Below are 24,265 nucleotides of genomic sequence, written 5' to 3' on the forward strand. Positions count from 1 at the left end.
GATACAGAGAGTAGGGTTTACCTAGCAGGAGTCCCAAGCAAATGGCTTGGGGACCAGGGCTCAGGTCCTTGGGAAAACGGGATCTCAAATCAGGAAGGATGTTGAAGAATGCAACTTGGTAGAGAAGGGACACATCAGGGAACATTTGGTAGTCCTAGGGGGAGAGAGTAACTCCAGCCCTTACCTACCCCATATACTAGCAGAGTATGAAGTAGTATCATTTGGGTTCTTATTCACTGAAGGATATGGTGATGGGGTTGAACCTACAAGTAACAGATTTTTAGTACTGATCACTGGGCATGGTTGCAAAGGCTAAAACCTAGAGATGTCCCTTTGGTTAAACTGGCATCACCATGGCTTGCCAGTGCTTCTCCCATTCACCCGATGGACACCACATGATTTTGTTTGATATGATTTCACTGTGCTTGAAAATGCTGGAAAATCTCTCTTACGCTGTATAGCAATTGGGCAGAAGTAACATAGTAATGGGAAGAAAATATGGGCAGGTAAATGGGAGAAGTAAAGTAATCAGAAAATGTGAAATTCCAATTACCTTTATTCTGGGGGTCTTAGTTGAGATATTTCAGAATTTCCAGGATTGAAATTAAATTTTCTATATATTGTGTGTCTTTAAGAAAGAATAAGAGTGGTGACTTGTGGACTTTTTACTCAGTGAGATTGCCGACATTGGTCCAACACACCCACAAGATTAAAACATTTATTCAGACAAATCATAATGACAGTAATTCTCTCTTCAGAATGTCTGTAAAAATCCATCTTCAAATGCTATAGTTTTATTAATGTTTAAAGTGAAAAGATCTAATTTAAATAAAGACAATTCTGACCAAGTAAGATAGTTTGCATCAGTAAGAAAGTTTATTGATTCATTAGTAAATGAGAATAGAATTTTTTCTTTTTTTTTCCCATTAAAGAACACTTTCTGGTAAAGTGAAAAGAAGAAATACAGAAACCACAAAACACCTTTTAGACACCTTATTTTCAAAGAGGGAACCTATTTCCAGAGACCATTAAGACTGAAGTGTTTTCTTGGAGACCTTGTTTTTTCATGCATCTGTACAAAATGGCCTTTCCTCTTGATGTGGCTTAATAGTAGTGTTTCTTGGTTTCTGACTCAACCACAGATGAAAGGACTCTACCATCAGGTGCCACTTCTTCAATAATTGTCTTGATCACTCTGGTTTTATTAGTATCTGTATGTGAATCACGAAAAGAAAAAGACTTTAAACTAAGCAATTTCTGGGGGTCCCCACTAATTAACAAGCAAAATTCCTAAAAGAAAAATACACTAAATTTAAAAAGAATATTTAACTTTTTAAAGTTGTTTAACACCCCCCAGCAATGTTTAAAATATAGCATTTTAGACCATGTCATTTTCCCTTCAGTATAACTTATTTAAAAAAATGCACGTGGGAACCCTAAAATTTTAATTATTTAGAAAGTTAAAACTAATTCTAATTACCCCAGCTAGTTTCTGCTGACCTTGGTCCCTTAGTTGAGGACTCGCCAGTGGACCCGGAAGCGGACTTTTGGCCTCCGCCGGAGCTTCCGCCGCCGTAGCCGCCACCGCCGCCGCCGCCGGAACTGCCGCCGCCGTAGCCGCCGCCGCCGCCGCCGCCGGAACTGCCGCCGCCGTAGCCGCCGCCGCCGCCGCCGGAACTACCACCGTAGCCGCCGCCGGAACTGCCGCCGCCGCCGCCGGAACCGCCACCGTAGCCGCCGCCGGAACTGCCGCCGCCGTAGCCGCCGCCGCCGCCGGAACTGCCGCCGCCGTAGCCGCCGCCGGAACTTCCGCCGCCACGCCCGCCGCGGTAGGAGCCGCCGCCGGAACTACTGGGGATAAACGTCACACTGAATTAACTCTAACCCTGGGAGACGGTGGGTCACTTTCCTGCTTACTGTTTCTTTAGAAAATAAAACGACTTCAGGGGGAAAAAACCCTGCCAAATATGTACTTTAAAAGTCATTCATTAAAAACGATTTTATATACACACAGCCCTAAGAATCAAGTTCGTGAGACATTGAGTCTGGTTGCATACGCCTTTTTCTGTACTCTGCCTGTTCCCTTTGCTCCCATTTCTCCTAGTCTGTCTCTTCCCTGGGAGAGCTTTGCGATTTGGAATATTGAATAAAAGCAGTTAAGATAATTTTTTAAAAATTGTATAATTTACCTTCCCTCTCCTTCTAGCAGGCTGCGATAGGTTTGAATTTCATTCTCCAGTCGAATCTTAATATCCAGGAGTTGTTGGTATTCAGCGTTCTGGCATTCGGTTTCACCCCGAATCTGTTGCAGTTGTTCCTCCAGAGAGGAGATCTGGCCCTGAATCTGGGAGAGCTGCATACAGTAGCGACCTTCTGTTTCTGCCAAGGAGGCTTCCAGGGATTGTTTCTGAAAAGAGGAAAGAATAAGTTGTGGCTTAACGAGCCTTTAGTTCAACTGAGAACAGTGAATCTTATTTAACAATTTAAGACATCATATAGAATGAATAGAATTTGTGTTTTACACTTAATATCAGATTTCCATTTCAGCACTTTTAGATCGATGCCAATAATGTTTTTCTCCCATAACAAAGAGCTCCGATTTTTATTTCTACTTTCTTACCCTAACTCTGCATTTTCTGTTGTTTCATATTCTTACTGAGCCTGAAACTTTGTGCGAGAGAGTTATTAACATACCAGGGCTAGTTGGGACTGTAGTTCGATCTCCAGACCTTGAACAGTGCGTCTCAATTCCGTAATCTCATTTTTTTGGCTGGACATTTGTTCAATGTTATTATCGATTTCTGTAGTCAGTTCCTTGCTCTAGAGTATTAGAAAAAAGGGAAAGGTGAGACAAATCTGCAATGATAAGTAATCTTCATTGGCTTCAGCCGAAAGAAGGTGGCTTACCTTTTCATTGAACCAGGCTTCAGCGTCTTTGCGGTTTTGTTCAGCAAGTTGTTCATACTGGCTTCTCATGTTATTCAGAAGTTGGGTCAGATCAACACCTGGGGCGGCATTCATTTCCACATTCACATCGCCAGTGGACACATTTTGAAGGTCTTTCATTTCCTGTTTGAGGAACAGAAAATCAGTGACTGCTCTGTGACCAAAATGAGCAGTCTTTTGGCTGGGGAAAGTACATATTAACTTTTTGCATCACCTCTTCATGATTCTTCTTCAGGTAGGCCAGCTCTTCAGTCAGGCTCTCGATCTGCATCTCCAGGTCGGCCTTGGTCAGGGTCAGCTCGTCCAGCACCCTGCGCAGGCCGTTGATGTCAGCATCCACGCTCTGGCGGAGGGCCACCTCATTCTCGTACCTGAAACAAGCATGCTGCAGTTACTGGCCATCACCTATAAGGGAGGTGCACCAGATGAAGGCAGAGACTATTTAAAAAGCAAATATAAGTTGACTTTATATCATGGCAACATTTATTGTATACTAATTCACAAAGGGGTATTAGTGGTTTAATGCACAGAAGCTTAGCAGTTACTTTAAAATGCATTTTCTTCTTTTAATATTGCCCAGAAAGGTATAGTGAAATGGGAAATTTCTCTGACAGCAACAGTACTGTTTAATTTTAAATGAATTCATAAAAATGTAATTGCTATTTGGACATCCCAAGTCATTGTCAAAAACAACTCATGTGTTTGTTGTGACAGGGTGGTACCCATGTACTTAGCTTACTTCAGCCTGAAGTCATCAGCTGCCAGCCTGGCATTGTCGATCTGAAGCAGGACATTGGCGTTATCAGTCGTTAGATTCAGGATCTGCAGGAAGAGGTACAGAAATCAGATACAAATAATGGCTTTTATACTGGCATAGGTGAACTGCATTTTTATGTTGTTCTCTTACACAATTTTGTAGAAAATTTGTATTTTAAATATGAAATATTGCAGGCTTACCCATACACTGAAGTTGGGTCATTTGTTTTCTTGAAGAGTTTATACTCTTCTATTTCTATATCATCCCTTTCTGAAAACTAACTGGAATTATATAACTATGTTCCTGCTCCCCTCTTATACTGTGTGATTTCCATGTGGGTCAGCCAAGTTTTGACTGACTTATACCTTATTTGGTTTAATGTGTTATAAATACATACTCTAAATGAATACACTCTAAGCTGGCACACAGTAGGTACAGTTCACAAATCCCTAGAGGCAAGTGATATCTCATTTCCATACTGGAGAGTTAATGTTTCTTGCATTGTTGGTGATGAGTGCTTTTTTTGTTATCAATCTGAAAAGTGTTTCATTCAGACTCATTTAACAATTCTTTCAGTTTTAATATTTGTAAATGATCTAGTGTATTTTAACTATGGACTCATTATACACTAATTAAAACCAAAACATTTTCAATAATCCACCATCCTATAAGACACCTAGCACATGTATTAGATGAAGATTGAAGTGACCATACCAATACAAATATTTACCTTTGATGAGACTGAACTACTTTTGGAATCAAGAAAGTAACACAGGCAAACATAGTAAACGGCTACATCATGGTTAATTTAAAATTGATCGATCTGGATTACATGGTTGAAAAATAGGCTTCAAGTTGGACTTTAAAATGCCCCTTACCTGATTTTTAAGGTCTTCGATGGTCTGGTAGTATTTGTCATAGTTGCGAGGCTGGCGCTGGTTTGTGCCACCATTCTTTTCATACCACTCCTTGATTTTGCCTTCTAGCTCGTAGTTCGATTCTTCAAGAGCCCGGACTTTGTCCAAGTAGGAAGCCAGGCGGTCATTCAGGTTTTGCATGGTTACTTTTTCATTTCCAGAGAGAAGGCCACCATCTCCGAATCCACCACCACCAAAGCCTCCTCCACCGAAGCCCCCACCTCCAAAGCTGCCCCCTCCAAAGCCGCCCCCTCCAAAGCCGCCCCCTCCAAAGCTGCCCCCTCCAAAGCCGCCTCCTCCAAAACCGCCTCCTCCATAGCCCCCACCAAAGCTGCTGCTTCCATAGCTTCCACCAAAGCTACCTCCACCAAAACCACCTCCTAGTCCTCCTCCTCCTCCTCCTCCTCCATAGCCACCTGATGAGCACAGAAAGCCTCCACCAGAGCTCCCACGGCTAAAAGAGCCACCACTGAAACCTCCCCCTGAGCTATGTCCTCCACCATGGGAGACTTTGCAGCTCGAAATTTTGAGGGATCCTCCTCCACCCCCTCCTCCACTGCGAGAGGAAGAGTACTGTTTGCTTGAGCTGTACCGAACAGACATGGTGGTGCTGCTTAGCCCAGGGAGTGCCTGCTGCTACCAAGGACAGTGCCAGGCCTTTATATACTGAGAAGGTGTGGCCCACGTGTGGTAGAGTTTGCTTACTTGCATAGTTTTCTTTTTGCCAATTTAGCATCTTTGGCTCATGATTGCATAAATTATCTTCAGTAATAACCAATCCCAATAGGTATGGTTTTAAATTGGTCTTGAGAACAAACGAGAGGTGTGCTGTGTTGAAACTGAAAATGGGTGTAGTTCAGATAAACATGCTTTTTAACCTTTTGAAGGACATTGAGCAACTGTTAAAATCCAGTTTGATCTCAGCACTAATTTAGGTTGTATAGAATGTTTGCAAAGTTTGGAAAAAGAATTTTACCTGCAAAATTATGGTAATAAAAGGTTTTTAAAATTCACGTTTTAAGCAGCTTTAATTAATTGGAACAACAAATAGCATAAAGTCTGCCAGAATCATGCTATAATTTAAGAGATCTTGTAGAAGACTACAAGCAACTAAAAAGAAAATAAAACATACGCTAAACAATTTTAGTATTGTTTAAAAGTTGCCACATATAAAAAGTTAAAACCATCAAAGCACAATTTAGGAAATAGGAAATGTGTGTATGTGTGTGTATGTAGGAAATCTTTTATTTGGGTGAATGAAAATGTATTGATATTTTACGTAGGAAATTGGAAGTGAGTAATGATTTAGGAATCTTCTAATTTAATGGTGTTGCTCTTTTTAACATTAAAAAAACTAAAATCATGAAATTACCCTTTTTTAACTGTTAAGACCATAAGGTAGACATTCTTAGCACAAGATATGAAGAACTATCCTCCAGTACTTTCTTATACTAAGTTTGATTGATAGGGAAATTTAGTAAAAAATTTACTTGCAAGAATGTTAATCTAGATTAGAGAATGATACTTGCTCCAAAAATTATGAACTAGACTGTGAACATATGTGTCCAAGCTAGATTCTGTTTCTCAAAAAAAAAAAAAAAATTCTATGGGTATACTGTGTGTAGAATTTGGTATAACAATTTGTCTAGTGAAGCATTTAATTGGGACTTTAATATGTGGTATAAAATTATTTTATATTTATCCATAGGCAATGACATTGCTATGTGTATATATTCATTCACACACAGTTTATAATGATATGGTGCTATTTGTGATGCTCTGTTTTTATAATCTCTGAAATAAGCTGCAGAGATAGGGATGGTGGTTATTATCTCTAGTTCCTTGACAAGGAAGGTGAAGCTGAGAGAGATGATGATTTTGCCTAAAGATCTATAATAGATGGTTGGACTGAGATTAGAAACCTGGTCTTCTGATGCCTGGCTTTTGGCTCTTTCCTATTATACCTGCGCACGTGTGTATGTGTGTGTGTGTGTGTGTGTGTGTATTCTGTGCTCCCGGGGATGGATCTGATAGAACTGATGAACTTACCATGTTCCTTACCATGAACTTCTCCACATGGGAAAACAACACAACACAACAGAACAACCCAACAAAACGAGCTTGGAAGCATGACAGTTTTGAAAGGATGGTATTTGGCACACGCTCTTCTATTTCTAATTGCTTTTACAAATTAAATTTATAGCTGCACATTCCAGTTCATGAAAGCTCTAGAGATAGCTTCTGCGGGGAAAGGGAATGTGGTTGGCAGTGGAATGAAGTGTTGATTGTCAGAGTGGAGGTTCCTACCCAACAAATTGCAGCTCCTCCGACCTGTTCGTGCACGCAAGCGGGGCAGCAGTTAGAGAAACGAAACCCAGCTGTGGGAATTGATCCTGGGCGAAGATAGTCTCCAGGAAAGGAGAGCCACCATAAGGCAGGATGGAGAGGGCGAGTGTTCCGGTAAATCCACGGCGGAGGTCGAAGGCTTGGTGTTAGTGAAGGCAATTTGGAAAGAAAACACTTTAATTCGAGTTTTTGAAAGATTTTACCTGTAATTATCACAAGTTTTGAATCTTGAATTTACCAGTTTTTCTTTGGTGTTAGCTTTTAATTTCTTTCCCCTGGTGGGAAAATATAAAAATCTCAATCTAGTTTCAGTTAGTTGGCAAGTGGTATGAAGAGATCTGTTACAATTATATAAAATCTAAGAATATATGAAAGGAAACCATTGCATAAAAGTACATGGGAACAAAAACTTCTAATAACCGACTGTAACATTTAATTTAAGCCATCTTTAATGTTATCATCAGGGATTACTTATTAATTTGTCTACTCTACAAATGAATTTGTCTTTATTCGCACTGTCGTTTGTTGAAATCAGCCTTGGCCATGGGTGAAAGTGGAGGTGCCACGTAGTGATTCAGCTCTGCTGGAGGATTATTTATGACCGTCAGTTCTAATCTCGGCACAGTTTACACTTGAGTGCCATAACCCATTGTGACTGTAATTCATTGTTCTCAACTTTTATTGTGGCTCCATGTAAGACCCATAGATAGGTGGGCGCTGAGCAGACAGAAAAATGGAGGAGATTCAGCTCCTGCCCTTAAGGTCGGTACGGGTCGTTGAGATCTAACTGAGCAGAGATGACGGAAATGGTCAACTTAGGCACCACGATGGTGATAAATGAAGCGGGCCAGAGGTGGGGTGGGGAGGAGTTAACACTTTCTGAACATCTACTGTGTTTTAGGTGGTTTACTCTCCCTTCCCCCTCTCCCAAATCTTCTATGATAGGTATTATTTACCTCATTTTATAGCTTTAAAAAGCTTCAGGAATTTGCCCATAGCAACACAGCTATTTTATGCTAGAGCCTGGTTTCGAATCAGGCCTATGTACCTTCAAAGGTGACACTGTTTTATGACACTGAACTATCTCTGTAAGACTGATGAGCGAGGAGTCTTCAGATGGGTCACCTGACAAAGTTCCGTGAAGCAGGTGAAATTTAAGCTGAGTCTTGGGAAGGGTGGGTCGGGTTTTGCCGAATGTGCAGCGGCAGAGACAGGACTGTTCTTGGAAGTGGTATCTGTGAAAATGCCAATCATGTGGACACTGGATGGACCAGTTTGGCCGGGATGGGTGGTCCATGTTGATTACTTTCTTTTTAACAGATTATATTACACACCTCCAAAAGTTCTTGGGAATACATAGGCAACTAAGATACAATTCCTGCCCCTCAAGGAGTTTTATAATCTGTTGTTCTTGGAGAGGCAAACAAACATACCCATGGACCAGAGATTATAACAGGGTAATCTGGGCTTTTTGAGGTGTGGACAAGGTGTTGAGGGGGTGCAGAGGGGCCCTCCAACAGTCTGTGGTTGTGTGGTGTGTGTGTGAGGGCACAGTTGAAAGAATAGTGAAGTCACGCTTGGAGGAGGAGATGAATTTGGTTTAAGCTGTGAATTTGAAGTACTAGTAGCAGGATATTCATGTAAAAATAAATATGTCTTTCAGCAGTGGGAGTCGTACATAGCGTTGTACAGTTCAGGAGAGAGGTCAGGGCAGCAGACTTCAGGATAGTTAGGATCCCTAAGGGAAAGAATTTAAAAAGAAATGAGCAGGAGATCCAAGCCTGAACTTTTGGGGACAGCTTTGTCAGGAGCTGGGAAGAAGAGGTGGAGAAAACTGTATTTTTCGGGCTATAACATGCACCCCCCAATTTGGGAGGAAAATGGGGGTGTGTCTTACAGTCCAAATGTAGCTTACCTGGCTCGATAGGTAAGCGAGGGGGGTGAGGGGGCAGTGGTGGAGCGGGTTTTTTTCCCCCTATTTTCCTCCTCTAAAACCTAGGTATGTCTTATGGTCCAGTGCACCTTATAGTCTGAAAAATACGGTAATACTGAGTGGAGCACCTAGGACTGGGGGAAGGGGGAAGAAATAAGGAAGCAGAGGGAGGAGAGAACCCAGGTATGGCAGGGTGGTCTCCAGAGAGACTGGTCAAGGGGAAAGGAGGCTGAAGGAAGACTGTTGGTTTGCCAAGCAGGATCCATTGGCATCCCTTCCAGGGCAGGTTTAGTAGAGTGTGGCAGGGCAACTCACGAGGCATTTGATATTGGAATTGATGGCTTTGCTTATGGTATTTTATTTTCATGTGCTCCAGTCTATCTGACTTCTTTAACTGCTTGCAGATTCTGGGTCATGGTCAGGACAGGCGTTGGTGCTGTCCCCATGTGGTTAATTTGGCTCTTGAAGCATGTCATTGAGTCAACCTCGTCAGCTTTGCTGGCCTTATTGTCGGGGTTTAGATCATTCCAATCTCATCCTTACTTTGCTTCAAGTAACATTCTCTTTTAAAGTTTTTAGTTGAAAATTCTACTTGCAATTTTCTTTTCTCTGATTGAGCAACTGAGGTGTAATGAATACTTTAGGTAGTTGCAGAAAGATGAATCTGGTAATGCAGGTTATGCCTCGAGATGACAGGTAGATAAGCTGAATGTATAGCATTTTCTATTGTTTATCAAATAAAGTTTGAGCATTAGACATTTTGTACTTGAATGTTGTGTTACTTGGTGTGAATTGCTGGATGTGCCTTAGTGATTACCACCCATGGCGTAAAAGCCAAGGGGAAAGTTGTAGAACTGTTAGGTGGATTTAGTATCCATCCCCCTTCCAGATAGCTGAGTAATCAGAACGACTAAGATAAGGCCCATAGCTTCTCATCGGCAGCCTTATACAGTCGAAGGCTCTAAAGTCTGAAGGCACTCCTATGTTACATAATTTTTCTAAAAGTTCTGAGGATGCACTGATGGGAGCCACAAAAATATAGAAATTGCACGAAGGCTTTTCAGTGTGGAATAGCAGGGTGGTTAAGTGGGTGAGCCCTGGAGTCAGATGGCTTGGGTGACAGTCCAGGCCCCATCACTTGCTGCGTGGCTTTGTGTCATCTCTAAAGTAGGAATAATAGTTTTTCCTTCCTATAGTTACATGCATTAGTAAATATACAGCCTTTGGAACAGTGCCTGGCATATATAGAATACATGTTTAATAAATGTCTTTTATTAATTCTCAGTACTATCGCTGTGATCTGTTTCTCAGAGACTAACCCACTGTCTCACCCGCAGTAGGCCAGCTAAATATGAATGAACGAAAGGGAAAAATTGGAAGGTGGAAAATGGCTAGTGAGGAGGGGAGTGGCTACGAGGAGAGCAGGGCGGGAAGCGGTGTTTGCTGGATAACTTCACGATAGCCCATGCCATCTGTTTTACTCCTACTGACGCTTGCTTTCCTTTTTTACTATATTCCTTTCTTCACTGCCTACACCCACCAAGTCACCGACTTTGTCACTGTTTCTTCCGTCATATCTGATGTGTTTGTTTCTTTTGTCTCGTCCCTCTGCAACTGCCCCAGTCCACGCTTTACCACTTCTCTCATGGGTCACCTCTCCAGCTTCTGAAGTGGGTTTCTCAGCTCACTGCCTTGTCACTTGAGATCTGTTCCAGTCACTGATGCAAGATCTATGTTCCTGGAAAAGTGTTGTCATCACTTGATCAACGCACTCAGGCACCTGCAATGGATTTCTCCTGTGGATGTGCTCCACTTTCTCAATAACCTTGCCCTGTCCCCTCCGCCCTCCCTCATGCCCCTGCGGTGGAGCGAGGGAATGCTGGGTTCTCCCCATAAAGTAGTTCTGTGGCCTTGGGTGAGGCACACAGCCTTTCTGGGCCTCATTTGACTGCCCTGTAAAATAGGGATAATAAAAATAGCAAATATTAAAATATGAGTAATAATCATCATCTACTCTGCAATGAAAAAATGTTAGCATTTTCTTTAAAAATTCTTTAGTTATAAGCAATCCTTTCTTTTACATCTTGGCTGAGACACTATGTTTTATCCTGTTTTAAGGCCTTTGTTGCTCCTGGTTTAGAACATCCTTCTTCCACTTTGCTGCTTATTCAAATCATTCTACCTCAGCTCCAAACTCTGGCTTAAATGCCATCTCCTTCATGGAGTTTCTCACCATTAGTCTCATCACGGCTGTCGCATTCCCTTCATTTCCTATGCTCAACCTAGTACTTTACAGGAGGCTATATTATTATTGTTCCTGATGAGGGATATTAAGTTCCTTTAAAGAAGGGAGGGTGACTTATACTTTAAAAAAATTATTTACTTATTTATTTATAGAGAGAGGGGTAGGGAGGGAGAAAGAGAGGGAGAGAAATATTGGATTGGTTGCCTTTCATACATGCCCCAACCAGGGACCGAGCCGCAACCTACGCATGCGCCCTGACGGGAATCGAACTGGCGACCATTTGCTTTGTGGGACAACCCTCCACCTACTGAGCCTCCCCGGTCAGGGCAGGTGACTTACACTGTTGCTGTGCCTGGTAGATACTTACTGTTCTCTGAATATTTTCCTGTCACCTCAGTGCCTTTTTCCGCTTCCTTTTCTTTGTCTTTATTTTGTTCTCTAAACTCTTCTTCCATATGTTTTGGCAATGCTACTAGTTCAAAATTTAAGTCAAGCCTCGTTGAAAGCAACTAATTTAATTTAGTTTAAGCAAATTATAACATGCACTTTTTAGATGTGAGAATGTTGTGTTAGAATGATAAGAAATCTAAGATTCTGCATGGATACTTAAGATATTTTAAAATATATAAACATTTTGGCTTTCACCTTTTCCTCTTTATTAGAGGTCCCTTTTTTGGTCTTGGATGTGTTGAGAATGATTTTGATACCAGTAGACTGCTAAAATATATCTGTACTTCTAAAATTTCAATTTTTTAATTAGGAGGATTGACTATTTTGGTTGGTTTTTCAGTTAGCTACCCATTAGTATGGTGTAATTTGAGGATTAAGTGTAACAATGACTTAGCTTTTAAGTTTCATTAACATGTTCCAGTTAACTTTATTTTGTGAAAGACAATTGTTCACCATGAATTACTGGTATTAGGAAGAGAATTTACTGATATAGAACCCAAAATAGGAACACAACATCACTTTTGGTTTTCATAAAAAGTAGTAAAGCTCACCCTGGATGGTGTGGCTCAGTAGATTGAGTTCCAGCCTATAAACCAAAAGGTCACCTGTTGGATTCCCAGTCAGGGCACATGGCTGGGTTGCTGGCCCAGACCCCAGTTGGGGGCGTGTAAGAGGCAACTGATTGATGTACCTCTCGCACATTGATGTTTCTCTCCCTCTTTTCTCCTTCCCTTTTTCTCTCTCTAAAAAGTAAATAAATAAAATCTTAAAAAAAAAGTAGTAAAGCTGGTAGTACCAAATCAACCAACCAGCCAGCCTCTACAGACTGCAATCAAAACTTCAGCAGCCATTTCTTTCTCCCATTCATTAAGCCAAGTGAATTACTTTAGGTCCAGTTGTGGTTGTCTATCAAAACTGATCATCTCAAAGATGGCTGGTGATAAGAGAAAATAACTTTAGTACCGGCTCTTGTTAAATTTTACTTAGGGAGTCTGGGAAGATCAAAGAAGAATAGAGACAATCTTGGATTACAAATGGTAATTACACATAGAGGTTAAAAATTATGAGGAAAGCTGCAATCCACCATTCTAGTGATTTCAGTGAATATATGTCATGTGCTTAAATTTGAAAGAATAAATGTCTTCTGAAGTTAATCAATTAATCTTATTGTTCAGAGATTTTAAAAATACTTAAATACTTTGTTATGTCCGTGTCATACCAAATCAAGAACAGCTCTTTGTATTGTCACCTTTTTTTTGGGTGGTGGGCATAATACGGAATAGGTTTAAATAACTACATAAATGTAACATACAATAACAATGGAGAAATTGATCATAACCATTTTGTGGCCCCCTTCCACAAGGCTGACAGTAACGCCCTAAGAACTTGTAATTTCCTGGGGTAAACCAGTTAAATCGACATGTAAGTGACATTTGCAGTGTCAGTTCTCCCATAACTGGAGCTGGTGGAGCTTATTGAGACTTTTCTCTGTTCCAGGGCCTGTGCTAAACACTTGACCGGAGTTTTTGTCTCGTCAAACCCTGACAGCAACTGTATGAAGGCTTTTATTTTAACTAAAAAATGTCATTTGCCCCAATTTATTCAATAAAGGGGCTCACGTAGGGTTTAAACACAGATCTATTTGTCTTCAGAGCTTTTGCTTTAATATAATAAGAAACTCTGACCCAGAATTATATTTTCCAGTCTTGTAACTTAGAAAATTAACAAGAACACTTAATTTCCTCTCTCAGACTGGACAAGCCTTCCCTGTTATTGTTGCACTTGAATAAAAAAGCAGACCAACTTGAAAAGAGAGAGAATGGGGCAAGAGTTCCTGCTCTTGAAGAGGTCCGGCTGCTGGGTCTCATCTGTACCCAGGCTAGACTCTGTCCTAACCTCTTGAGGGTCCCCCTGCTTGGGTTTCTGGATTTTCCTAACCGTTTGGCAGGATTGTTCAGCTCCAGATTAGTCATTAAAAACAACTAATCAGATCAATTAGCCACCATCGGTAATTGCAGTGCTAATCCTTTTAAAATGCTGGCTTTTCCAGAGGGAGCTAATATCCATTGTGGAGATTAACTGCTTTTTATCAGATTTATACCCTGAGTATTGAACACGTGGTGTCCATCTGAATTAATTCCACAGTAAACTAGGACATTAGTGGGTTCTGGTGCTTGTCATTTTCCATTTTCCATAATTCCAAAGCTGTCAAACTTTTTGATGTCTCTTAAAAATATTTTCCATACTGGTCGTTTTGGTTAAAATGGGGTGCTAAGGTTAGAAATTTCTAGTCCTAAACCTAGAAATAAGTGGATATTTATAGAACTATGAGTTGTTGTCTGTTTTCTTTTTCTTGACATCTAGAATATAAATGCTACAATCTAAATATAATCTAGTAGAATTGCCTTTTTCTTTCTTTAAACCAACTATCTCAAGGATGAGGCCCCCACAGCCTATACTGGGATAATTATTGAAATAATCCATCCATCAAGTTGCTCTAAGAGAATATTAAGAATAATAACTTTGTGCCAGATACTGTGTTAAGGGCTATATGTACATTTTCTCATACTACTCACTGAACGAACCTATAAGGTAGATACTGTTATTAGACCGTTTTTACAGAGGAGGAAACTGAAGCTTAAAGTGGTTATGCATCACGTACAGGGCAATGCAGCTAATAAATTAACAGCAGAGCCAAATTTAAACCAGGTCTGTCTTCTCTAGATCCCACACTCTTAACCACTACCTTTCACTGCCAATGTGTGATTAAACTTTGCTTTGTGGTTTCCGAGACAGTCCCAGAAATTACAGTGTGGAGGATGGAACCTTTTAATTATAGCAGGTCAGTTTTAGGATAAGCTTACATTTCGTACTATAAATGAATTAAATGGAATTTTTAAGGTAAGTGTAACTGATTTTAAAATGTTATTTTCAAAGATGGTCTGCAAACACTTCATTAGGGACGGGTCAGTCACAGTGGTAAGTTATTTCATGGCAGGTGCTACTTGGCCTGATGTTCTAGGTTTGAGTAAGTATACACAGTGAATTTAAGAACTGAGTACTAGAAGAGCCAGGGTTTTAGTGGGTCATTTATTTTATCACTTACCCAGATTTTCCATTCATTACTTTATGGTACTTTTCAATCTCGTTCACTAGTGGAATCTTTCCACCCAGGAGTTGCTCCTCTACATTGTTCGACCTTAAGCGGAGCTGTTTTTAATTTTAGCAGTGCAGAAATTATTCTATGGAGACACAAAGTTGAGGAATCTGTGACCAGGCATGGAACTGTCATATGTGGATAATCATTTAGACTTTCAAAACAATATGTTGCTACATCTCGCCAGAGGTTGTTGGGCCCGAAGCTTTAATTCCAGTGTCTGCTGCAGCTCAGCATCTTACTCCCACTGGTACTTGTCAGCGGAAGCCAATACTCGCCCATTCAGTTCTTACTTGGAGGTGGCAGAGTGAAGTAAAGAGGTGAGCACTGTCTACCAGCTTTCATGAGTTCTGCTTAGCACTGGATTTCTTTTGGTAGTGATAGGTTTATCTTTTCATTAAATTAGGCGGCAGCCTTTCTGTGGCCTTGTTCTGCCAAAATCTCGCGTCACCCCCTCATCTGGGCAGCGAGTCCTACTCCCGGGCCACCTTGATTTCTACATTAACTTCAACGAGAGGTCCCTTATCATTGTCACGGTTCATTTCCTGATCTAAAATAAAATAAAGTGTCACAGGTTCCTTTGTCTCTGCATCTGGAAAATGATAATTTAAAAAGGTTTAAAAAGTAAAACTGGAAATGTAGATTTTAGAAATCATTGTAAAGGTGTCAAAAACATTTCTAGGAGATTGCAAAGTAGTGTTATTAGATTTAGCAAATAAAAATACAATCCCCAAGTAAACTTGAATTTCAGATGAACAATACTCTTTTAGTATGTCCCATGCAATATTTGGGGGATATTTGTACTAAAATGTTATTCAGTGTTTATCTGAAGTTCCAGTTTCAATAGATTTCATAGGCATCTCTAATCTCTTCTTTCTTTATGCTTGCTTTTCTAGGCTGAAACCTCTTTCTGCACTTCATGTGAAGCCATGGACTTTCTTATATTCTAACCCCTTTTTTTCTGTCTAGGGAACAGATATGATATTTATTTACACTAATAAAAATATAGCCGTATTTGATGTATGTTGTTCCAGGCACCCAAACACTTGCATTTTGAGCTTCTTACTCAGTTGGGAGATGACAGATTGTTCCTTGTGATAGGAATTTCAGTTTTGGGTAAGGAGAAGAGGGATTATTTTAGGGGGAAGTCTATTGAAATCACAGTTGCCCACTTAAAAGGGCATTCTTAAGCAAAAATCTGATTTAATTTTTTAGAATGCATATGTGGGAGAAGCCTGAAGAGAAGGCACAAATTTTCTTTCTTTTTATTTATTGATTTGAGAGGGAGAGAGGGAGGGAGGGGGAGAGAGAAAAACACTGAAACATAGATTTGTTGTTCCATTTACTTATGCATTCCATTAGTTGCTTCTTGTATGTGCCCTTACTGGGGATTGAACATGTAACCTTGGCACATTGGATGATGCTCTAATCAACGGAACGATCAGGCCAGGGTTACAAATTTTCTTATTCTTTACTGTTTACACAGATACCTTCCTGCTCCCATGCACCTTTCTCAGAGTTCTGTTCTTGGAGCCTGCTCTGAATTTCAGGAAGTTGCCTCTTCCTCAGATACTCTCCCTGCCACTTCTTCCTTTTTTTATCTGCCAGTCTATTCTAAGAATCCCAAATGCCTGCCAAATGGAAGCTCTGTGCCACCCCACTCCCCGGCGCCATGGTTGCCACCTCAGCCACTGCACGCCATCCCCACAGCGTGGGGGTTGTTCGGTCTTTTCTGCGTCAGCTTTCCATGCCTCCAGGGGCTCACTTAGGTGGACTGGGTGGATGGGGTGAACGTGCATGGGGACAGAGTGACGTCTCAGCTTTCATCAGGGTTTCAAGACTAGACACTGATCATTAGTGTCTGCACTGATTATAGTAAGATTCAGGACAATTGTTTTTAAATTACATATACAAAACTCTACCAGAATCAGGAGAGCTGTCAGTGAGAACACTGATACGGCTACTTGACAGACAATTAAATGAGAAAGGAGAAGCTAGAAATCAATTGTCTACATACATGTTGTAGTAATCTAATTCAACAGACCTGTGTTGAGCGCCGACCCTACCAAGCCATTTGCCCCTCTAGATCCACTTTCTACCTTTCTCCATCCTGCTTTCTGCTTCAGGAGGATGACCTTGCCCTCTGGCTTTCATTATGTTTGCTCAGTGGGGATCCAATCAGGAGATTGGAGGGAGGCAAATGACTTTGGGGTGTTTATTCTCCCCTACCCCGCACCTCCTCTCCAAGTTTGCTGTGACCTTTCATTAAAAGCCACAGCTCCCCTCACTGTGGCCCGCTATGTGACTTTCCCTTTCTTAGTCACCTTTCTTTGTCTCTCTGGGCATGGGGGGTAATAGCAGCCACCCTGGGGGTTCCCTACACTATGCCCCACCTTTGTAAATAGTCCTTTTATTAAACTCTCCTTGATTTTTTCTAATTTGAATGTGCCGGTCATTTCCTGTTCAGACTGTATTGTGTCGTAAGCTTGTATAAAGTTCTTACCCTCCAGGAGATAGATAGGAAAATGAATAATTACAGTGTCATGAAATAAAGGTTGGTAAATGTTTATTAAAGTGGAGGATCTGTGAGGACAGGGACCACAGGGACAGGGAGGGCTGGTGTGCAGAAGCCACAGCTAAAGTCATGCATTCGGCACAAGTGGGGCATCCTTGTGACCAGCCAGCCCTTGGCTTCAGTTTCGTCCAGGTGTGTTGCTACAGGTTTCACAGGACAGAAAACATCTCTGGACACAAGTAAATCACTGTGTGGAAGCTTCTGGGCTTCTTCCTGCCAGTTCCCTCTTAGAAACCCTGCTCACCACTGTAGGTCAGGTAGGAAGACAGGGGTCTCAGGTGGGATCTAAGCCTCCGGGCAGCCTAAACCTTGGGGCTGCAGAAGCCTGCTCCCCGCCCTCTCCCTCATCTCCTCCCTACGTGAAAGGCAGGGCAATGGGGGTGGGGGATGGGTGGCGGGGGGACTCTAGTTAGGTTACCAGTTAGCAGGAGTTAAAAAACAATGCAAAGTGAGCTTCTCCACTGAAGAGCTGAGCCTGTGTGCAGAGCTGGGGCCACTCCTGCTGAGCGTGTGGAGGGATGTTTCCCCAGGTCTGGGGCGGAATAGAAGAACCAGGACCTGCCACAGTTTACACTGTAGAATTGGGATCTCTGTTTTGCTGCCCTCTTCCTCTCTGCAGCTTTCTTCCCTCCCCCAGCTCTCCTGTGCTCTGAAGTTTCTCCCTAATTCCCTAAAGCCACCTTCCAGATTAGTGTGTCCTCCCCTGAGGGCTCCATTTCCCTGATTTCTCCTTTCATCCTGCAACTTCTCAGCCTGTGTGGGAACAGGTATTAGGAAGACCACTGTCTGGTTAGTCTAATTCAGTCTAAGGTGTGACTTACTGATAAAGGTGGGTAAGGGTGGAGAGGCTTCACTGAAACTATTTGCACTAAAAAAATTGTACCTCTTGCCTAAGTGGAATTTCAGGCACTGTGATAATGAAAAGTTTTGGAGAAAGGATTTTTTTTTTTTGGTATTCTTTCAGTTAATACAACGTGACTGTTAGATTAGCTGAATTAGGAAAGAGGGTGATGAAAGTTCTTTTTTGTCTCTGGGTCTCTCCACCCCACTCGCGCCACGTCCTGGAGGGAAGGGGCGATGTCGTGGCTTTGATTTCTCCAGGTTTGTACAGTAGCTGCTCACTGAGTATATGTTATGCACCACAAATTTTACAGCTCCTCAAGGTGCAAAAATGAGTAAGATGTGGCCCTCGCCTTCAAGGAAGCCACATCTTGGGGGGCAGAGGGTAGGGGCTAAGACAGAAATAATTACAAATTAAGGTAAAGAATTTAATACTAAGGATTTAGTATTAAATCTATAAAGCACCCAAAAAAGAGAAAACAGCCTCTACAGGATTTAGGGAGATGCCATCTGAATAGTGTCTTAAAAAATGAGCTGGGGAAAAAATTCCAGGCCGAGGGACAAGCATGCATGTATAAAGGAGGTGTAAACATGCCTGCCACACTTTAGACTGTGAAAAGTTTGGCTGGGCTGGGGTATAGTGTCTGTAAGAGTCAGCACCAAGAGATAAGACTGGAAAAATAGGTTGAGACCAGATGGGGAAGGGCCTTTAATTCCATTGTAAGGAATTTGGATTTGGTCCCATAGTCAGGGGATGGACCATTCAAGGTTGCTAAGCAGGGGATGACCATGACCTTAATTTTTAGAAAGATAACATTGTTGGCAGGGTACTAGATGACTAAGAGGGAAAATGGAGGCGGGGGATGAGAGGAGGATTTGCAAGGGTCTAGGGGAGGGGAAGAGACAATGAGAACTTTGAGAAAGTCAGCAGCAAGGTAGCTGGTCAGAAGGGGAAGGTAGATGACACACGGTGGCATTTGACTGTTGACTAGTTAGAGGTTGATGAGGGAGGGCGTCTTAAATGACAGGGGGTTTCCAGACTTGGACTCGGGGAGTGCCGCTAACTAATATGGGAATGCAGAGGAGACGGTGTTGTGGGAAAGGTAATGAGTTCAGGGTCAGGAAGGTGGGGATGGAGCCCCCGTCAGCATTTAGGCAGAGACAAATTCACAGGCGGTTGCAGCGTAGGTGTGTGATTCAAACAGTGTGCCTAGATTTGGAAGTTACCGGCAAAGCGCAGCCATGAAACTGGATGAGATTTCCCAGGGAAGATGGGTGGAGATGAGGACCAAGGACAAAACCTCAAGGAACTGTAACATTTAAGGAGAAATGAAAGAGCTTGAAAGTTAACATTCAAAGAAAAAAGAGAGACCAGGAGACAGAAGTTTCAGGAAAGCTAAAGGGGTGGAGAGTTTCAAGATGGAATGGTCAGCAGTGTCCAAGATACCAGTCAATAGTTCAGAGACGTCAAGTGGGATGACTTTCAGTTTGGCTGTTTGGGGTTCTGAAAAGATCATTAAGTACGGGAGAGTGAATTTTCTCAAAGCTACTAGCTAAAATAATACATAACCTCAGTCTTTATAGTTTGTGGATCACATAACATGACCATTTGTACAAGTTAAAGGAAAATTGTAATTTCCTTTAAAATGGAAATTTATGTAAGAGTTTAGGAGAGAGCTTAAGGCTAGGGGTTATCAAATTGAGGTGACAGACGAAGCCTTGAGGAAAGCAGTTTTTTAGGGGAGAGAAGGGCAGGAGGTTAAGAGTGAATGGTGAGGAAACCCTCAAAGGTAGGCTTCACACGGAGGAACAGTAGGTACCCAGTAAAGGGAGTGAACAAGGAGTGACCTGGAAGGCTGCAAAAGTCTTAGGAAATCACAGCATGGTTTAAGCACAGGTGACTCACCTGGTGGAGTTGCCAGAACCTCCCAGAGGTCCTTCCAGGTCTTGAGTTTTAAATTCTGCAGAGAGATCAGGGAGAAATAGGGCTAGAAAAATGTCCATGATATTGGCACAAAATGCTTGAAGATCTGAAAGCAAGAATTTTCTGGACAATTTAGGGCACAGAAGCCAGACCATTTGTCACGAGGAAGGAAAGGATGGGGATGGAATGAAGCCATCGGTGTCTTGTATTGCTGCGGCATCCTGAGTGGGTGTAAAAGGGAAATGTGAGGAGGGAAGCCAGGGTGGAGTGAAGACAGGATTGTTGGGTGTAGAATGCAGAAGCAGGCTCCTTAGAGCTTCTGGGAAACAGACAAAAGGAGAACACGCCGGGAGCCAAGAAGCAATACAGCACTTAGGTACCTGGAAGGAGGGAGTGATCAGAAATAGTAGTGGTCCAAGAATCAGTGAAGCCTCAGTGATGTAGGGAACCACTTGCTGGAAGATGACCTAATTTAAACTGCATTATGGGGATGTATCATAAAGAACAGACGTGGTATCATTAAAAATGATGGAACATTTCTGCATTGTAGAGGACTCACTGTGGTGAATGTGCATTGAGTCTGGAAGGTGTGTGTTGTTCTCACTTGTACTTTTAAAATAATAGACTTCATTCTTGTGTACAGTGAACCTAGGGGGCTGTCCTCTGATACTTGAAAGAGGTAGTTACAGCTGTAAATATGGATGTGACAGGTATCCCCGGGAGCTTGGGAGAAAAAGAAGTATGGGTGCCTTCCTAACTGAACTAGTAAAACCAAAATATAATCTGTCTCCTGGGGCCAACCACTGGGTGAGGAGTGTGATCAGCAGGGAATATCAAGAAGGATTCAGGGAAGCTGCTTTGGCTTCATCTTAGGGAGAGAGGGGCTGGATTTGGACCGTCTAGCCCCCACAGGGGAGTGGCCTGGTGTGGGGCAGAGACATTTCACTTGGCCTCAGTAGGATCTGGAGGATGTGTCTCTCAACTCTATTAACTTCTGCTCAAATTCTGCAGCTTTTGGGTTCTGAATTCATCCTACCAAATACACCGACAGACAGGCGAGTGGTGAGGAGAGAGTCTCGAACATCTGGAAGGAAGTGCCCCTTATTGCGAATAGACTGACGTTCTAGTCTGTCCATTAGTATTGTGTGAGTGCAGTCCCTTTGAGTCTGCCATCGGGTGTCAGGTCCCTGCTGGGCCTGCTGGGAAAGTCCGGCTTCTGGGCAGGAAAGGCTGAGAGGAACCTATTGACAAGGTTAAGTTTTTAAAAGTAATTCTGATTTATATTAAAAATATTATCTATTTATTGATAATCAGTCTTGTGAGCTGCCCTATCTCTGCCTCATTATGTATTTCCATACTCTCTATCAGTGGTTTTAGGGATAATAGCGGTAAGCATTACTTCCAACAGTCGGTTGGTAAAAAACAAAACAAAATAAAAAAACTCCATGGAGCTTGTATCCATGTAAGAACTGATGATGAAAAATAGAAAACTAGTTTTACGAAATGTGTAGGTGAGAGATGACAAACACAAAGCATTCTTGCCGCCACTCTTTGTGTTGTTTCCACGGCAGACATTCCTAATTGATAATGACACTCTTTCCTGCTGAGCCTAGACTGACTGTAGAACTCTTACTGATAACGTTCATCCAGGAAACCAGAAGCAATTGCCTGGATCGGCTCCGTGTGAGCTGGAACTCTCTGCCCTGTCTAGTTCAGATGGGTTGTTGGGGATTCCAGACATCAAAATTACAGAATTCAGCTGGAAAGGACCTAAAGGATGGTTTATCTTTTGAGTTTGATGTTATGGGGGAAGCTGATGTGCTCTTTTACCAGAAGTCCCTGGATATTATGACAGAAATAATACCAGACTAGGGAAATTGACAGAAATCAGAATGAAATTATCTAGACCACCAGCACATTCAGTGTCACGGGGTCAGCCAGGACAGAATTTGCAAGGGCGTGATAACCTCTTAACCACTTAATTCTCTGGGCCTTAGTGTCCTGACGCGAGAAGCAGTATCCCATTCATGAATTCCATACCACCAATTTACATAACTCACACAAAGTGTTTGCAACGGTAGGCACGCATCAATGTTAGTTCCCCTTTCTCTTGTTAAAAATACTCAACACTGCCCTGGCTGGTGTGGCTCAGTGGATTGAGCCCTGGTCTGCGAACCGAAAGGTCACTGGTTTGATTCCCATTCAGGGCACATACCTGGGTTGCGGGCCAGGTCTCCAGTTGCGGGTGTGCAAGAGGCAACCCATCGATGTATTTCTCACACATTGGTGTTTCTCTCCTGCTCTTTCTCCCTCCCTTGTCCACTCTCTAAATAAATAAATAAAGTATTAAAAAAATATTCAAAACCAAGCAGAACTCTATTATCAAATATCTCCAGTATCTGTCTGCTTGAATATTTCTAGTGAAGGGAAACCCATTGTCTTTCAGGATGTTCTAGTTTTAAGCTGTTCTAATTACTAAAAAGTTTGCCTTTATATCAAACTAAAATCTGCTACACAGAGTATAGGTTTCCTTTTGCCACATAGAACTTAGAGGTTTTTGGATAGTTGAAGAGGGCTACTCTGCCCTCCTAAATCTTTTTAGGTTTTATAGGTAAGGGCTCACCATTTCATTCAGTTGTTCCTGAGATGACATTTTTTTTTTCTTCCCTTATCTAGGTCACCATTACTTGGATCACTTCTAAATCTGTAGGATTGACCTAGTTTCTTTTTTTCCACTGTCTTTAGTATTAGTTCAAAGAACATACTTTTCTGAGGAGTGCATGCTAATGTGTTCTATTCCATTGCATCCATTTCCAGTGTAATATTGCCGGCACTTTTAGAGATGTGGCATAGCCCAGAATTTCTTGTTTTCCTGTTAAATTGATAGGAATTATTTATTCATTTATTTTTAAAAGAAATCCTTTATTTAAATGTAATAATCATTAGTTACATAAAATTCCCCCTTCCTTGGTTTCAGGGCTTGGTTTCAGAGTGGCTCACATGTCCTGAACACATTTTAATCAAAACTTGTTTTACTTACTTTTGGGGTTCACCCTTTCCTCCTGGGTGTGGGACCAAGGCTTGTCACTGAGACATATCTGATGGTGGTGCTGAGCAGCTAGCTGGCTCCTAAGCTGTAATTATCGTTCTTCAATTAAAATCACATTTCTATATTACAACACGAGCTATTGCAAAATCTAGTCATTCACTCTGGATTTTTATTTCCCTGTAACCAAATTTTTCCTGCCAATTCAGATTTGTCTTCTGGGTTGTTCAGATGTTAGGTGTTGGTGTTATGTCACTGCTGAGTAGGACTGTCCTCCAACAAATGTCAATCAGTGAGCACTTTGCAGTATTGCTGCTTTCCTGTGTCCTCAGTCTCTGTAAAGTAGTGGTTAAAATGCAGCAGTTCTTAGGTCCAGATTACAGAGTTTTGAGTGACTCAAAAACTTGAGCCATACCTATATGACAACATAATTGGTGCCAAAAAGAAAGATTCAGTCAACACATGCTTTTATTTTAAATGGTGCCCAAGTGTGGGTGGCTTGATTAATAGTTTTTATTGAATTTCAGCTAGTTCTTCCCTCTGAATTTTTCAATTATCTTGACAGTATGTAAACTGAATGTAATGTTTCTAAATATCACGCTGGCCAACGTGTATCTGGCGTGCCTACCTTCTGCTGGGCATTGCATTAAGTGCTGGGAATTTATTTCTGGACGGCCAAGGATACGTGGCCTTGCCTTTGAAGAGGAATCAGACACACAAACTCATCTTCTGAAAATCAAAGTCAAACCGCCATGGTCAGAGAATGCGGGGTTCCCAGATGACGGTCCCTTAGTCCCGTGGGAGAGCATCCAGGGGCGATGCTCTCCGATCCTGTCCCTGCCATTTAGCCCTGTACACTGAGGTTTTGCGCAGTTATCCAGGCGCTGCTCACACGTTTCTTCTGCTGAGAAGGTGGCCCAGGGCCTCGAGCCTCAGCCCTGTGTGTTCTCTCCTTCCCCATTTCCGTAGCACCTCATCTGCACTCTTTCTCGTGGGCAGGTCTTGTAATACCCTAAGGTAAGCATATTTGCATATGTTTGTGTTGGCTCCCAGTTGTTTTTGCAATACTCAGTAAATAAAATTTTGGTTGAGAGAAAAGTCTATTTTAGATGGAACACCTTGGTCAACT

At 41.9% G+C, this 24,265-nt stretch overlaps 1 protein-coding gene and 1 long non-coding RNA gene across 2 annotated transcripts in view; one reads left to right on the forward strand and one right to left on the reverse strand.

Moving 5' to 3' along the window:
• Positions 1-854: 854 nt before the first annotated feature.
• KRT10 (keratin 10) lies at positions 855-5,270 on the reverse strand. Its single transcript, XM_053911715.2, has 8 exons — positions 4,582-5,270; positions 3,686-3,768; positions 3,161-3,317; positions 2,908-3,069; positions 2,695-2,820; positions 2,190-2,407; positions 1,481-1,848; positions 855-1,211 (listed from the first exon to the last, which is right to left on the reverse strand). Exons 1-8 carry the CDS (start codon positions 5,221-5,223, stop codon positions 1,105-1,107), a joined length of 1,863 nt encoding a protein of 620 aa, XP_053767690.1. The 5' UTR covers positions 5,224-5,270; the 3' UTR covers positions 855-1,104.
• The window catches only part of LOC128779282 (uncharacterized), a 217,114-nt gene continuing 194,643 nt past the window's right edge, over positions 1,795-24,265 (forward strand). Inside the window, exon 1 of the long non-coding RNA XR_008425177.2 lies at positions 1,795-1,896. This is a non-coding gene — a long non-coding RNA (uncharacterized lncRNA). The remainder of the gene's footprint in view (positions 1,897-24,265) is intronic.

This window comes from Desmodus rotundus, chromosome 9, assembly GCF_022682495.2.
Source record: "Desmodus rotundus isolate HL8 chromosome 9, HLdesRot8A.1, whole genome shotgun sequence".
Lineage (NCBI taxonomy): Eukaryota > Metazoa > Chordata > Mammalia > Chiroptera > Phyllostomidae > Desmodus > Desmodus rotundus.